This window comes from Bos grunniens, chromosome 26 (assembly GCF_055505025.1).
Source record: "Bos grunniens cultivar Pamir isolate PY7600 chromosome 26, Bosgru_T2T1.0, whole genome shotgun sequence".
Classification (NCBI taxonomy): domain Eukaryota; kingdom Metazoa; phylum Chordata; class Mammalia; order Artiodactyla; family Bovidae; genus Bos; species Bos grunniens.
Window position 1 is genome coordinate 11,456,489 of NC_141190.1, and position 17,772 is coordinate 11,474,260.

Genomic DNA, 17,772 nt, shown 5'->3' on the forward strand with positions numbered 1-17,772 from the left:
GCAAGATTACTGGAGTGGGTTGCCATTTCCTTCTCCATGGGATCTTCCTGACCCAGGTCTCCCACATTGCAGGCAGACGCAAGTTAAAAGTGATGACTCTTTTCCAGAATTGAAGCACTTTTCACTTATTTGACACTTCCTTAAGTTTGGTGGTGCTAGTGGTAAAGAACCGCCTGCCAATGCAGGAGATGTAGGAGATTCAGATTCCGTCCCTGGGTAGTGAAGATCCCCTGGAGGAGGGCATGGCTACCCACTCCAGTACTCTTGCCTGGAGGATCCCATGGACAGAGGAGCCTGGCGGGCTACAGCCCATAGTGTTGCTAAGAGTCAGACATGACTGCAGAGACCTAGCACATAGGCACACAAGCTTCAGGTAGCTAGATCACATGGGGGCTAGGAAAGGAAGAGTTTTAGCCTGCAATTTAGACACCTGAAGGACGTCCACAGCAAGGGGTCCCCGTCAGCCTTGTAGGTAATGATGTGGCCCTTTAATATGTGACACTGACCACCCGTACCCTCGACTAGCATGAACAAATTGTTCTTGCCAAATTTAGTTATTCTTTGACAACTGAAGGAAGACATGTCCTGTCAACATCTCAAATGGCTTCATCAGGAGTGGAGGCAAAGAGGTAAAGAACTGTAGATGCTGGGACAATGGGTACTTCAAGTACATTGTACTTTTCTTTCTGGCTTTGTCTATGTTTGGAAAGTTTCATTATTAGTAAAATGTTCTAAACGTTTCCTTTTATGTCATTATTTATTATTTTCCTCACTTCTCCCACCAAATGTTTCTCTGTGCTAATGGGACAAAACCCCAGTTATCTCTTACTGGGAGCTGCTCTGGCAACAGGTTAAAAAAGACTCACAGCTTTGAAGTATAAGAAGAGAAACTCGGGTATTTATCTTGAATTCACACTATTTCACGTCAATGAGCAGTTTCTGTGTTAGATCTATTGGGCCCAGAAAGGTGAGTGCCAAATAGATATCACCATCTTCATCATCACGGGGCAATGGGGTTTCAGAAGGAACACACTGCCTGGCTGAGTAAGCATGACTTTGGTTATGCACAGCGTGCTCCCCAAACTTTTCCATGTGCCCCCACACGCAAACGCTCCCAAAGAGGAGTCTGGATCAACAGACAGCAAATTAAACCACTAAGCCTGAAGTAGTGGTCTTAATAGAATCAGGCTCTTAGGAAGTCTTGGAAATTTCCAGTCCAGGGTCTTCTCATCTACACTCATTGGAAGACTGAAGCATAATCTAAAGGATTTTATCTGCCCAAGGAAGGGCTTATTTCCAAATGGTGCGGTGACTACTGAGTCAGAAGTCATGGGACCTGATGCCTCAGTTTCCATGTTCATGAAAGGGTGAAAAGATAGGTTATTATGGGGATTAAGTAAGACATTGCATAGGAAGCGCTTAACACAGCAGCTAACACATTGAAGTACTCAATAAATGGTTTTGGCTTTTGTAAATTATTTGATTACTTACAACATCTTTATATGCCAGTGACATCTTGGCTTGACCCCAGATAGACCCACTCATAATCCAATTCAAACCCCTCGTGCAAGGGAAAAATGTTTTCCAAACATGACTATAAACTCATTTTATTATGCTTTTGAAATAAGAAAATATTATCATAAATATGTGATCTATTAGTGAAGTCACAATCTGAAAAAAAAAAAAAGTCAAATGGTACAGTGTATCTGCAGAAGTTACATATTTCTTTTGCTTTTTTTAACTCAATTTCAAAGTAGAACTTGCAGTGATATAAAGAAATATTTAAGATGTAAAATCATCCCACCACAATTTTGTTCTTGATTCCACAAAACAAACACATCATTCTCATGAATCTCTCCATTTTAAAATAAACAGTATAGGCACATGGAACGTGACAGTAAAATTTTGTATAGATGACAATGGTAACCTCTAAAATCTACATTTTCCTTACTGGTTTTCTAAAAATGCTGCTCCAAAAAGAAAAATAAAATACAAATGTATGCCTGTATAAAATCAGAATATCCCAAATATTTTATACAAATTTTTAAAAGCTCTGATCTCTATGCTCATTTTTCATGAATATTTATAATACTTTAGAGAAATTACATTGCAGAACAAGATAAACATAATTTTACTGTGACCATCATAGGAAAAAACATGTATAAGAATATTTATAACTCTTCATATTTCAAACAATCTTTAGGTTTGAAGATTTAAGAAATAACATTTAATATAAAGTGTTATTCCAAACACATACAACTTCATTTTAACTTTGACTGTTTACAGATATTTTCCAAACATTGCTTTTAAATGGCAAATGACAAAGAAAGTGGTTTCACAACTAAATCTTCAAACTAAGTATAAAAATAACAGGAAACATTCAAATTTCTCTTTGGAAAACATCTATGAGATACCAGCTTTCTGCTATCAAATCAAGTCAGCATTTCATTCTGAAAGCACTGTATTAATATGTAATTTTTAAAATAATCCAGTTATAGGCAAAGACTCATGCTGAATATACTTAGTCAACCTGGGTGCCCCTCATGGCTGTGTTTTTGCTTTCAGTACCTGTGTCCAGGCATTTGTGAGACCTCTCTGGAGACAGTGGATTGAATGACCTTCAGGGTCAAAATATTTCCTTGAGGTTCAAGACTTAATTTTTTTTTTTTGGCCATGGGGCTCAGCACGTGGGATCTTAGTTCCCCAACCAGGCATCAAACCTGAGGCCCCTGAATTGGAAGTGTGGAGTCTTAACCACTGCACCTCCAGGGAAGTCCCCAGATTTAAATTTTTTAATTAATTAAAATCTCCTTTCAAATGTATAACTTGCCCCTATTTACAAGTGCAGCATGATTTGGATTCAGGATTATAGTTCAGAGGACTTAAAATGGTTAGGGACAGGCTGGGGGTCTGACCTCTCTCTTATCTCCCCATGCCCTCCCCACTTCAATCTGAAGACCCAAACCATACGGAGATAGGGTACTTGGAAATGAGAGAACTCTTCTAATCCAGTGACTTAAGGTGTGTGAAAGAGTTCTATGAACTATAAAACAACACACCACTAGCCTTCTTAACTTTGTCCTTCCTCTCTCCTGACCAAAGCTATAATTCGTGAGAGGGCCATAGTGCTGAGGTTAACTCCCAAAGCCTTCTCATTCAGCTGAGAAGGATCACCAAGTTTCTAATGGTTATCTATAAAGAGATGAGGAGCAGTGGATGCTGGAACAATAACTGACACAGGGAGAAAGGAATCTCACTTTCAGAACATCTCTAGAATAATATTTTTCAGGCAAAACTCTCACCCTGTTTTGGATAATGATGAAGTTAAATGTCTGATCTGAAATGAAAACTCTCACCAGAGACCTGCTGATTCAAGAATTCAATTCCTGCCCAGCTGGAATGCTGCCAACATTTTCCCATTCCTAACAGGAAAGTCTACGGTTAAAATAAGTGCTTTATTTCTGAAGAAAAAAAGGGAAATGTTAGTGTCAACATTTCTGGTAAGATTTAGGAATCACCCATGTGACTTTGTGTGTTCTATCAATTTAAAGTATCATATGTGATAGCAACAGAGGCGAGCACCTGGCCGGAGGAAATGAGCTTTCAGTGGTGGTGGAGGGTGAGGATGCTAAGCCTTCTTCCTAGTGGAGCTTCTCATTAGGATATGAAACAGAATGCTTAAGCAATAGATTCTTCAAACAGCAGTGATTAAAATGGGATGCCCCCTTTTCCAAACAGCATAAAGAAACCACATGTCAATGCTTCTGGCTTACCTTCTAACTGAAGAAGGAAGGTGGAGGGACAGAGAGTTTGAAACAAAGCTGTTCCAGTGTTATCTGCTTTAGTCATTCATTGAAATTTCTCCTGTTTTCAGGAAATTATGTCAGTTGTGTCCTAACATTCTCCTTGGTGTGATGCTCTTTGAGTTCAATTGTGAATCCCAAATAGGGAAACTCTCAGCCGGTCCAGTTTGCTTTGTTATTTGCTATTTTCCACCCCGCTACAAACATATTAATAAAACAATAAATTTCCTTGGAAGGCAATGCTTCTGCCAAAATAAAGTCCTTCAGAAACATACAATCCGGTGTCCCACCTCTCTCAGCCCTGAAGATTCCTAGGCTCAAGGCCACTGGTCATGTGGGGCTGGAACCAAGCATTGCTAGAGCCACAGATTCCCCATCTCTCTGATCTAATTCTCTTGCTACAGAATAAGCCACCGAGCCATTGGTCCACAGCTGCAGCTTGGGATCTGATTCTTTGGCAAGGAACCGCAGCTGGGTTCTTTTCATCTTCTTTACAACTCTAGCAAAGCCAAGCAACAAAGAACTAAATATCATTGAGAATCCACAGAGAAGGAATGCTGCAGTGTAGCTGCCAGTCGTATCTACGAGCCAGCCTGTAACAAGCAACAGCAAAATGATATTGTTGAGGTGAAAATTTGACTATTTACTCACTCAAGTCTAATAATTTGTGAGGATAATAACAATAGATCGCTAGCACCACCACTATCATTTTGACACAAAAAATAGATCTAAAAGCATTTTGCAACAACTGAAAAATGCATTCTATTTTCTAGAGAAACTTCTAAAACAGATTGTTGTTATTATGTAAAGTGTTTGGAAGTACCACATTCTATACTAAGAATAATATTATTCTTAATACACAATAAATATTAGTTAGTATTAGTTTCATGAAATATGGTAGAAAAGATAAAAACATCATTCAAATTACAGAGCTTAGGATGATCTCTTTACCTAGAGTGTGAAGAGAATGTAATTGTACAGAACCCTAGTAGTCATGTTCCCAGCACTCATATACTGTCTATCTTGAGTAACTGAACACGCTCCTAGATGAAGCAGAATCCAAATTTCCTATTAGATCCAGACATTGTACCCTAAGCAGTTTGAAAATCAGATCATTGGGCCATGTTAAAGTTTCAAATGCAGATTTCAGGAAGCGTAATTCTGTAATCACAGTTTTTTAAAATTTACCTGTTGTTGCAACAAATTAACCACAATATCGACTCCCGCTCTAAATTTTGAGGAGAACCAGAGTATATGATATGCAAAATGTAAGTCCCAATAATCAGGGACTCAATGGGGTAAAATTAGACATTGGCAGGAAATTATTTTGTAATTAAAAAGGTTTTTAAAGTTCCTCCAAACTTTACTTATGTGCCAAGAAAATCCACCACAGAAGTATACGACTTCTGCTCTCATCTACTTCAACAATTAGTCAAAAATGGCAGGCAAAAATTATTAGAAGCCCCATAAAGTTTCCTACAATCCAAAGTGAAAGTGAAGGTTGCTCAGTCATGTCCAACTCTTTGTGACCCCATGGACTATACAGTCCATGGAATTCTCCAGGCCAGAATAATGGAGTGGGTAACCTTCCCTTCTCCAGGGCATCTTCCCAACCCAGGGACTAAACCCAGGTCTCCCACATTGCAGGCACATTCTTTACCAGCTGAGCCACAAAGGAAGCCCAAGAATACTGGAGTGGATAGCCTATCCCTTCTCCAGTGGATCTTTCTGACCCAGGAATTGAACCGGGGTCTCCTGCATTGCAGGTGGATTCTTTACCAACTGAGCTATGACGGAAGCCTACAATCCAAACTGTTACTCTCAAATAGTTTAGTTATGTGATTTACTTGTACATTTCTTTAGCAGCAAACAAGAGACTGAGTAAAGAACTGTCATCTTAAAAGTCACTAAATAAGAGAAGTATTACAACAGGAACTCACACACTAATCCTCTAATACCTAGCAATGAGTATAATGTCTGATATGCCAAATGCTGGAGAAGACTCTTGTGAGTCCCTTGGACTGCAAGGAGATCCAATCAGTCAATCCTAAAGGAAATCAGTCCTGAATATTCATTGGAAGGACTGATGCTGGAGCTGAAACTCCAATACTTTAGCCACCTGATGCACTGACTCATTGGAAAAGACCCTGATGCTGGGAAAGATTGAAGGCAGGAGAAGAAGGGGATGACAGACGACAGATGGTTGGATGGCATTACTGACCCAATGGACATGAGTTTGAGTAAACTCCAGGAGTTGGTGATGGACAGGGAAGCCTGGCATGCTGCAGTCCATGGGGTCGCAAAGAGTTGGACACGACTGAGCAACTGAACTGAACTGATGCCAAATGAAGGCCATGGTTTGACAAAAGGATCCAGGAATCCTCATTTACGTTCCATGACTGTTTAACAGAATCACAGCATTCCTAAAGGTTGGTAAATACAAAAACTGTCTATGGAGGGAGGATGTGAGAACATATTGGTGGTATTTTCTAAAACTGAAGCACTAAACATATCCTTCTATATCATGGAGTTTAAACTGACCAGGAATTTTTATCCGTAGCCATCAAGCAGTCACAATTTTCCCTGGTTTGACACTTTAGCAATTGCTGGGTTTGGAAATAACTTGAACTGTTGTCTATTTACAACAGTTGCTAAGGCAGAAATCCTGCCTTCTTCAAAATATCCCCTTCTTTCCTTCTAGGCAAATGTTTACTTCATTTCTCTTTTGCCTGTCTTCAGAGACCTTCTTCACTCTCAGTTTTAATCTAGGCAGGTAATAATCTGGACCAATCATTCTCATTCTTTAGTGTATGGGAGCATCACAAGAAAACTGCCTGAGAATGTAGGTTCCTGGAACTCACCCCCAAAGATCCAAATCATGGGTGGAGGGTCATGGAATCTGCAGTCTCACAAGGGTCCCAGGGGATTCTGTTGCAGTGATCTTAAGACCTCATTCTGAGAGACGCTGGTCTAGACTACACACCCCAAGAAGACGGAATGGGTTCTTACCTGTTTGCTGCTACACCAACAGCACCAGACACAGTGCTGATGTACCAGCAATAAATATCTGTTGAATTACTTGTTTAAGGCATGCAATACGTATTTCTTGAATTATTTAATGCACTCAATGAATATTTGTGGAATTACTTAATCATGTTTTTAATGTCTGTTATCATTTTACAAAACATTCTAGATGCTTTATCTTGAGTCCCAAATCTGTGTATCCAAATTTGGCCTCCCTCTAATGCTCGGATTACATCCTTAAATACCTTATTGGGTATTTCAGATATCTGAGTATGTCTAAACATTACATTTATTATTTTCTGGCAAAGCTACTCTCTTCAGCTTCCTTATTTCTTTCAAGTGTGCCATCATCTCCTGATATATTGGAGTTGTTTCCCTCCTTCATATCCCCACGTGCTAAAATCAGCTGATTTCCGCCCCCCCAATGTCCTCCTTTGACCCCAGAGTTCATTCTCATTTCTGCTACAGAAGCCATAGTTCAGGCCTTTATCAGACGGCTCCTGAACTATCAGAAAGAAATTCTGCTTCTCCACTAAAGTACTAGATCATCTTTCTAAAACACATCCTTTGCACAAAAGCTGTAATACTTTAGAGACCCATATTCTCTGACATATATAGGGCCCCACCTCCTTTAGTGGGCACTGGAGACACTCCACTATGACACCTGTACATTAATATTTCAGCTCACCACCTACCTCATCATTCTACCTCTATGGCCGCCAGCCTTCCCTCTGAATGTGCCCAACTTATATTTAAATCTGAACAGCTGTTTCATTCCATTGCTCCCATCATTTGTGTGGAACAGAATCAAGATCCTAATTTGGGACTTTTTTTCCCCAAGTACACTAAGGTCCTCCATTAGTTGGAAGAAGATTATAGAACAAGGATGTAGGTGAGACCATGGTATTTTGGTGGCTCGGCCATTCCTTTCTCTTTCATTCTTCCCAACTTACTTTCACTTCTCATAGTATGTTGTGTGAGTTCACTGTTTTTACATCAATATGACGAAGAGAAGAGGTGACTGGGGTGCGGGGGGGTTTCCTCTGGAAACTTACCTGCGATGGGTGGGCTCACCAAGTACGGCACTGCATGCAAGAAGTATACCACGCCGAGCGCTGATGACAGAGAGGTGGTCCCCACAATTTCTGCGGTCACTACTGGGATCAGAGTCACGTAGGCACCATCGAAGTAGCCAAAAGTACAAGCGAAAGGCACGAGCAGGGGAAGGCTTTGAAGCATTGGGAGGCAGAGATAGCACAGCCCATCCAGTCCGATGGCAAAGAGGTAGCAAACGTACTGGTAGTTCTTCAGACACCTGTGGATTTGAGACCAAGAATGAGTGCAGGATACACAGCTTCTATCAAAGAGCTCTAGAATCCTGGCCATGTAGCAGTAAGCACTTCATTTATAGAGATGGCCTCCCCATTGTGTGCTTTCTACCTTGTCTTCCTATCTTTCTTTTGGTATATGCAAATGCAAGAATGTTATCTTCCCAGGAAGCATTATGGTAGAAAATAACCCATGCACTAAGATTAGAAAGATAAGACGTTTAAATCCAGTTCTCCCATCTACTAACTGCCTAACTCTAACCTCAATTCCTTTAGCTATCAAACAAGATGTTGTCTATCTCAGAGTTAATCAAGGAAATTTGTGAAATAACACATAGAGTGTCAGGAGACTAATATTTTCTATAAGTCTACCATATTAGATGCTTTCAGATATGTCATCCACTAGTCTCCAGCTCTTCATATATGTTCAGTAACCCAAGGGGTTATACAAAGAGGAAGCCACAACATGAAGAAATGAAAATGATTTGCCAGAGATTATGATGGAAGGCAATGGCACCCCACTCCAGTACTCTTGCCTGGAAAATCCCACGCATGGATGGAGGAGCCTGGTAGCCGTCAGTCCACGGGGTCGCTAAGAGTCGGGTACGACTGAGCGACTTCACTTTCACTTTTCACTTTCATGCATTGGAGAAGGAAATGGCAACCCACTCCAGTATTCTTGCCTGGAGAATCCCAGGGACAGGGAGCCTAGTGGGCTGCCGTCTGTGGGGTCGCACAGAGTCGGACAGACTGAAGCGACTTAGCAGTAGCAGCAGCAGCATGATGGTCATGCATTAGGACTAAGTCTTATTTCAAGATCTCCCCAGTGGTACATCCATGAATATTTTCCCTTTGTAGATCCAAACCCATCTATGATATCAATTATTACAAAGACTCTGTATTATATCAGCATCAGCAACTTACACTTTATAAATTATGTAATAAAAGCAATTTATGCTTTTCTGCTTGTAATCTCATTTGAGCCTCACAAAATGCTATAAAGTCCTTAGGCAAATATTGAACTGGTCCATTTTACAGATGAAGACCTGTGAGGATCTGAGAGTTGGGTGATTTTCTCTAAGTCTCAAGGATAATATGGGGCAGAGCCAGGACAAGAACTTGGGTCTTTTATATCTTAGACTAGAAATCCCTCTTTCAGATCTGTATCAGACTGCTTCTGGTTGGGTTATTTGATTGTAAAGAAAGATACCCTTTTCTCTTCCCCACATTCCTTAGCTATTAAAACTGTGGCTTTTATATTTAATCCTAAATATTGTATTCATGATACCAGTGAATGGCAGTTGGATCCTGATTACTTCCCAAAGACATAACAGCTAAGAAGCCACATGATGATAGCTCTCCCAGCTCATAGCTCAAGTGTGAAAAGTCTGTCATTTAGGAGAATATGAATAGTTTGCTCTCTTCAATCTAGATTAGCATTAGCTGAAGAAACTGCTTAGATTTCTTAAAATACTGGTTTCTAAGTCTAAAATTATAATGAAACGATTTGCTACTTGCACTGTCAAACATAAATATGTGGTGCTACAGATAATGTGTTATTATTGACCTGGTCCTCCTACCTAGACTGGAGTCTATTCCTCTGTCTGTTGCCAGCCAGTCTTTGGGGTGGTTCAAAAGACACTAAAACCACAGTGACCAGTCAGAAGTTGTTTTACTGGAGGACTGACCTGACTTAGACTGGAATTAAATTTGTTACCAGAACTTGTAACTATCCTTTGCTTCTGCCATTTAGACATACCCATCATTCTAAATGATCTAGATCAGGTGTCAGCAAACTATGGCCAAATCTGGCCCACCATATGTTTTTTGGACTTAGAATGGTTTTCCCATTTCTGAATGATTGGAAAAAATCAAAAGAACAATAAAATGTTGTGACATGCAAAAACTGTATGAGAAACTAAAATTTTAGTGTCCTTAAATAAAGTCTTATTGGAATATGGCCACTCTCTTTTGGTCACATATTGTCTATGGTTACTTTTGTGCTACAACAGTAAAGTTCGGTGGTTGGGATCATATGACCTACAAAGTCAATGAGACTTGATCTGTTTAATGTCTGTCCCTGTACAAAAAGTTTGCTGACGCCTGACTAGAAGAACCAACATGGGAGTTGCCTTCAGATATTGAAAACCTGTTAACATTATTTAGACTTAGGTATTCTAGAGGGTAAGGTGATGAAAGTGAAGTTAAAGTCATTCAGTCATGTCTGACTCTTTGCAACCCCATGGACTAGAATTCTCCAGGCCAGAATACTGGAGTGGGTAGCCATTCCCTTCTCCAGGGGATCCTCCCAACCCAGGGATTGAACCCGGGTCTCCCACGTTGCAGGTAGATTCTTTACCAGCTAAGCCATCAGGGAAGCCCAAGGTGATGAAAGGAAACTCAAAGCTTAAAGTTCCTTGTGGGGAACCAGCGGTGGTTTCACAGGTTTTTACCTTCTGTCAGTTAGCCATCCGAACGTGATATTGCCAATAATGTCAATCACCCCAAGAATAGACATAAGAAAAGCAGCTTGCTGATGAGTCACTCCGACACTCAACGCATAAGGCACGAAGTACACAAACAGAGGACTACAGCCATAAGCCATAAACAGAACAGAGACGGCCAACACAACGAAGTCCGACATCAGTAAAAAACTGTATTCCTGCTGCAAAGAGCCACAGAGGCAGGTCTGCACCCATTCTTTAGTCCAAGTCGAACAGGGAGACGCCTGCTTAAAGTCTTGTGTCTGAGTTCTGCAGACATGGTTCTGCTCTGGAGTGGTTTGGTCCTCTTTAAGAGTGATTGGCCGCATCAAGGCACCGCAGACACAGAGATTCAAAACGAAGCCCCCAAGGATGAGTAATGCTCCCCTCCAGGAAAACTGTTCAATGAGGAGCTGAACCACAGGAGCCAGGATGAAGATGCCAATGCCACTTCCTGACAGGGAGATCCCATAAGCAAGGGCTTTCCGTCTGCTGAAATACTTGCCAACCATGGCAATAGCTGGAGAATAACAAAGTGCAAATCCAAGACCTGGTGATAAAGAGAAGTCTATGAGTCTAATGGCATGTCATGAATAGCCACTGAAAGAACATCTCTCAGAATCATACTGTTGATAAAGAGAAGTCTATGAGTCTAATGGCATGTCATGAATAGCCACTGAAAGAACGTCTCTCAGAATCACACTACTGGCATTTAAGAGGATCTGAACCTCAGGTAAATCCCTTTAAAATTGCTTTCTACATCAAGCTGAAAATGAGTCTCCCCTCACCAGCCATCCACAATTTGGAAAGTATAGCATCTGTATGACTTTCTTCTTGGGAAGAAAAGCTTTAAGGGACTATGACTTAAGCAAAATAAAATGAAGACTTTAAAAACTATTATACAAGTTAAATTTGAATTAACTAGAAAATCAGGGTAACACTGACCTGAGAAATGTATTCTCACCACAATGATTCTTTTTTAAATAAGTTAAAGTTAATTTTAGTAAATTAAATGATCTCTGGGTAATTTAAGTAGTGTTAAATTATTGACAATACTTACATTATTAATAATACTTAAATTATCCAGAGAATTACTTCAACTCTTCACTGCACATGAAGACACAACCCTGATTATCTGGACCACTTTGGAATTTGTGTTTAAATAGCATATGTAATCCTGTGAAAGTTCCAGAGTACTTTCAAATATTAAGAAACATGCTCATTTTATCCATGAACATAGCATGTACATAGAGCAACCTGAAAATACCTCCAGCAGAAAGTCTCTTCAAGATTTTCCAGTTCTATTTTTTTTAAGTCAAGAAAATCAGAAAGGCTTTAAACCTGGAATTTAAACATCAAGGAAGGAAAAGGAGAACTGCCTGCACCTCCTATTTCCATCTTCGGAGCAGGGTGAGCAACGATCCCAGTTTGCTTGGACGGGGGTTTCCCACATGTGAGGCCTTCAGCACCAGACCCAGGACAGTTTCTGGTAAACTGGGAGGATGGGACACCCTAGTGGTCAGGCCTTTTGGGTGACAGGGGACAGACACCTTTTTAGCTGACAGAGCTAGATTTATAACCTCACTGTGAGATTATATCTTTTATTGGCCAAATCATGCTAGTCCCTCCAACCAATCTTGATCCTCTGCAGTCCCTGTAAGTGTGATTTATGGAATGCACATCGGTTGCTTCTCTTTCTACGGACTTCATTCTCTAACATATATTTCCATGACATTGAAAGAGAATGTGTGATGTAAGAATATTCACAAGAGGCTTTTTTTTTTTAAACTGTAAACCCCCCTTTATTGGACAATGATACTCACTAAAAAGTAAGGGCAACTCAGGTCAACCGCAGATAGTATTTCAATGTCTTGGCAAAGACGTTGGGAGAATGATCATTGCTAAAAATTTATGTTGCCCTGGCTAATGTTGCTCTGCTTCTGAGTGAAGGATCTCAGCCATACATGGTTGCCCAAGGAAAGTCAGCAGTCACTGTTCTCACGTGGCTGAATTAAAGTGGTGACACAGTTTCATTACGTATGACAGTCCATTAAATTTCTAGCCCTTTTGTTTAATGTTTGGTAGGCAGACGTTCAGCTAAATTATGCATCCAACAATATGAATATTTTATGAATTACTGCTCTGTGGGCAGGCTTAACAACCCCTGGATAGGGTGGGATGAGAAGGGTGGTACAAAGTGCCCTTACCTGTAAGAACTCCCAGAGTGAGGTAGAGATGCTTCAGGCTGGTGGCAAATGAGCCCAGGATGAGACCAGTAGATGCAAGCAAGCCACCCAGCATGATTCCCACTTGACAGGAAAAATGGTTACTGACAACACTCCCAAGTGGAGCTTCAAAAACAATAATAAATAGGTTCAACATAGAGGCCTTGAGGGCGCTGTGTGAAGGCTGTGGTGCATCAGTGGAGCAGATAAACATCCATCCTCAAATCCTTGAGCCCACCCCACTCATTCTATGGATAGAAACCGAGGAGAGAGGAAAGGACGTGTCCATGGTCCCACAGAGAACAAGTGGCAGGGCTAGAATCAGGATCAGGTTTCCTGACTAGCATTTGACTGCTCATTCCATTTCTCCATTCTAGAATGGTCATAATCCCAGGAGAATGGGCTGCTTTTCAAACAGCAAGTCAGCTCCTTTAAACAAAGGCCTTGGATAGAATGTAAACACACTGCATCTAGTGTGACCCTGATTTAGCTCAGCAGTTGCACAGTGATATGCCTTGTATGTTTCACATAATATGGATCATACACAGTTAACGATAGTCATGACAGGTAAATGGTGGAGAAGAAAGTGGGCAGCACTGCATGGCCAGCAGTGTTATGCGAGAAAAGGCCAGGGAGAGAGATCATAGACACGCTTCACAATCTGGCACTGCTTCTGGGCTTTTGGAAACCCTGTGGATGAGAAATGAAAGCCCAGAAAATCTAGGAAATGCGATAACATTTCAGTTAGCCTCATTCTATCTATGGTTTAACAATGTGTCAGAATTATGCCAACTTCCAGGTTTATAGGATAATAATTAAAGCTGGAAGAGACCAAAAAGAAACTAAAGTTCAGGGGAATATGACATACCCAAGATCACTAAAAAATATTCAGCTCAGGGAACCTGACACCGAGCACAGTATTATTTCACCCTATTATTCTGGCTTCTTGGGTCTTTCAGGCAGAGGAGATGGGTGGAGGAAGCATGTGAATTTCTTTCTAAAGAACAATTCATGCAGACACCAGTACTCATGGTAACAAGATCAGAAGAGCCAATTCTCTGGGTATCTGTGGAGTGTAATTTTTATATAGATCAGGTTAAAATTGGGGCTTGATTCAAATGTACATGATAGAATCAGTCATCAGCCTAATATCCCATCTAGTTAGAATAGTAGCTGGATGCATATATAACCTCTAGATAATAGGAATGAGCTAATCTCCTAAAAATATATTTAATTCTCCAGGCTGATGCTGTGATGGCTGTTGGAAAGTGACAAGATGTATATGAGACTCCATGAAAAATGTTCACTTCTCTGCCCATCGTAGTGCAGATATGGCCCCAAGTATGTCCCAGATTTGATTCTGCAGCCTCTTGTCCATACTCCGAACTCAACCAATGAGCAAACGGTATACAGTAATTGTGTACAAGAGGACTCAAGGCCTTGGATAGAATTTAAATACACTGCATCTAATGTGACCCTGCTTTAGCTCAACGGTTCACACGGTCATTGTGACCACAGTGGTCACTGAAGGCCATTTATTCCTCTTTGGGGGATTATAAATATTCTCCAAAAGATAACAGTGGGAGAAATGAGTCACCTGCATCCTTCAAGAAAGATAAACATGGCAGTTCTCAGTGCCATGAGCACAAGTGTGCTCACACAAAGACAATGACTACTCATCTGACCCTGAAAATCAAGTGATCATCTTACCGTTTTAAATTAAAAAGATAGGCTAGAAAACCCGAGTTACGATTTTTTGATCCCTTCTGACCTTCCAGTGTTATCAGTAGTGTCAACTTAGTGGTCTTGTGAAACCTAGAATGGCACTCAAATTCCTTCCAACCAAGGAACTACATCAGAACAAATCAACCAGCTCCTGATTATGTACACTTTTCTAAAAATAAATATGAATCAGAACCTAGAATGGAATACTGATGTTATTTATGTTACTAAACCATATAGTATTTTCTTCTGCAACCAAGATATGGCCTGAAGAGATCACAGTTTTTTAAAAATATTCAGGAGTCAATAAATGAAAGGATTAAGTGGGTCAAGCCGGCAAATAGATGATTTCAATTGGACCCGATCTCATAACATTTCTATGACGCTCATGTAGTAACTTTGGTTGGAAATTTTTAAAAATTTACTGTACAGATGGAATGAGAGACTCCATGAATCTTGAGATCACTCTACACATTATATATAGCACCTCTGTGGTTCTGGAAGGATATAATAGCCATTGTGAATACGCTTATCTTATGATTGCAACATTCTATTTTTCCACAATACTTCTCTAAGAATGAAGACTTATGCATGAAAAATGAATCAGTGAGCCAAATTTTGAACCCTCTGGGAAGGAAAGAGAGTGAAAACAAAACTCGAGGCATGATGTACATGTTACTGGCACTTATTTAAGGAGACTGCATGGAAATGACTCACAGTGCCTTCTAATGGCTGTTTACATGGCTGGAAAATAAGGGGGCAACAAGACAGAGTGTACTGTGTACAGTTAGCTGCGTCCAAAATCAGGATGAGTCCTGTGATGCCTGGCTCCCTAACTTGATACGGAAGAACCAAATGGTAAGTATCCAACCGACTGTACTCACGACCTGGTCCATCCGACATCAACCAAGAACATGAATTCCAACACCATGTCTGATTGAGTTTGGTTAAAGGCAGGATCATATTTTTCCTTTATATACTTTTAGTCAATTTTTACCATAGCCCTTCTACTCAGAAAAACAGGTCATCAAAGACAGTGGAAGGTCACTGTTATGTACAGTTCAAAGGGAGCCACTAATCGTCTATCCCTGGAGATACTTACCACAGAGCATGGTCACACAGTCTACAATGGAATGGATCCAGGCTGTCTGTGCATAATCCTGAGAGAAGTATGTCTGGAACTCCACAAAAAAAATTGAAATACATCTGAAAAAAAGTGCAAGTATTTTATACAAAAAAAAAAAACCCACAATGAATATAGATTTGAACAAGAGCTTCAAGTTTTGGTTCAATCAGCTGTTCCAGTCTCTAAGGGTTTTAATTGATTTTGACTGATTTTCAATGATACATTGCTGGTCCATTGTAAGTGGGAAATCAGAAGCTAACCATTGGACATTCTAAGGGATAAGACCAAGTGTTCATTCACTACAGAGGCTGTGAAGCCAAGTAGATGTGAAGATCACTGCTGTAGGAAAAGTCTTGTGGAAAAGACGGCAGGTCAAACACATGGGTTCTTACTCAGCTTAGTGTTTCACTAACATCTGTAGCTTCTAAGAGATGGCTGTACAAGTTATGATTTGACAATAAACAGTTATACATCACCCAGCAATTTCACTTCTAGGTTTTAACCAAAGTTAATAAACAGATAATGGTGATAATAGAAAATAATAATACAAAAAAAAGATACACATATATTGTGGATAACTATTTATAATAGCCAAATGTTGTCACCAACCTATTTGTCCACCAGTAGGGACTGGTTTAAAATTAAAAGATGCTGAAATGATAAGGGACTGAAGTTAAAAGACGCTTGCTCCTTGGAAGAAAAGCTATGACAAACCTAAATAGTGTATTAAAAATCAGACATTACTTTGCCAACAAAGGTGTCTAGTCAAGTCTGGTTTTTCCAGTAGTCATGGATGGATGTGAGAGCTGGACCATAAACATGGCTGAGCGCCGAAGGATTGATGCTTTTGAACTGTGGTGTTGGAGAAGACTCTTGAGAGTCCCTTGAACTGCAAGGAGATCCAACCAGTCCATCCTAAAGGAAATCAGTCCTGAATATTCATTGGAAGGACTGATGTTGAAGCTGAAACTCTAATACTTTGGCCACCTGATGGGAAGAGCTGACTCACTGCAGAAGACCCTGATGCTGGAAAATATTGAAGGCAAGAGGAGAAGGGGACGACTGAGGTTGAGATGGTTGGATGGCATCACCAACTTCATGGACATGAGTTTGAGCAAGCTCAGGGAGTTGGTGATGGACAGGGAAGCCTGGCATGCTGCAGTCCATGCGGTTGCAAAGAGTCAGACATGACTGAGTGACTGAACTGAACTGAACTGAGGGACTGCTTAAGTAACTTAGACATAGTAGACATAACGTCCCATGTCTGGCCTCTGGGAAGTGAGGTCACTCAGTCGGGTCTGACCCTTTGTGACCCCATGGACTGTAGCCCACCAGGCTACTCCATGCATGGAATTTTCCAGGCAAGAGTACTGGAGTGGGTTGCCATTTCCTTCTCCAGAGGATCTTCCCCACCCAGGGATCGAACCCAGGTCTGCCACATTGCAAGCAGATGCTTTTACCATCTGAGCCACGAGGGAAGCTCCCTTGTGGAGTTATAGCATATTAATAAAATGAAATATTTATTAGGTATTTGATTTATTGACTTGGAAATAAAGTCATAATATAATGTTAAGAAACAAAGTAAGTTACAAAATAATTCACATAGAAAAGGCTTATTGTTATAAAAACACAGTTTATGTAACAAAAAAAGCCTCAAAGCATATAAACCAAAACGTATCCAGCCATTACATGTGCATGGTGATGTTGTAAATGTTTTTTATTTTGTTCTGCACTTTGAATTATTTGACAGTGAATATTTCTTATACAGAAACTTATGTGTGTGTACATATACATATATACGAGAGTATGTATACACAGACAGAAACAAAGAGACAGAATTTTTTATGTTGAAAAACAGAAAACTACTTGGGAAAAACAAGACATAAGTGAGTCAGAAGCAACAGTTTATACCATCGTACAACTCAGAAGGAACCTCACACAGATTAGTAGGGTGTCTAATGCAGGCCAGGAAGCTTTTAGAGCTCTAAGATACAGGGAAAGAAATCAGGCTTGCAGCTGGGGATGAGATAGAAGGGTATCTGCCTCCTGGGACAGGCCTTA

The 17,772-nt window shown here is 40.4% G+C and overlaps 1 protein-coding gene across 8 annotated transcripts in view; it reads right to left on the minus strand.

The window, feature by feature from the left end:
- Positions 1-1,591: 1,591 nt before the first annotated feature.
- SLC16A12 (solute carrier family 16 member 12) overlaps positions 1,592-17,772 on the minus strand; it is a 99,783-nt gene continuing 83,602 nt past the window's right edge. For 7 of the 8 annotated variants that reach the window (XM_086378475.1, XM_086378472.1, XM_086378477.1 and 4 more), the window contains 5 exons: positions 15,688-15,791; positions 12,846-12,989; positions 10,609-11,188; positions 7,883-8,142; positions 1,592-4,396 (listed from right to left, as the gene is read on the minus strand). In XM_086378475.1, coding sequence (XP_086234601.1) covers positions 4,134-4,396; positions 7,883-8,142; positions 10,609-11,188; positions 12,846-12,989; positions 15,688-15,791 — 1,351 coding nt within the window. In that variant the 3' untranslated portion in view covers positions 1,592-4,133. The remainder of the gene's footprint in view (positions 4,397-7,882; positions 8,143-10,608; positions 11,189-12,845; positions 12,990-15,687; positions 15,792-17,772) is intronic. The other variant, XM_086378479.1, reaches the window with a different exon arrangement.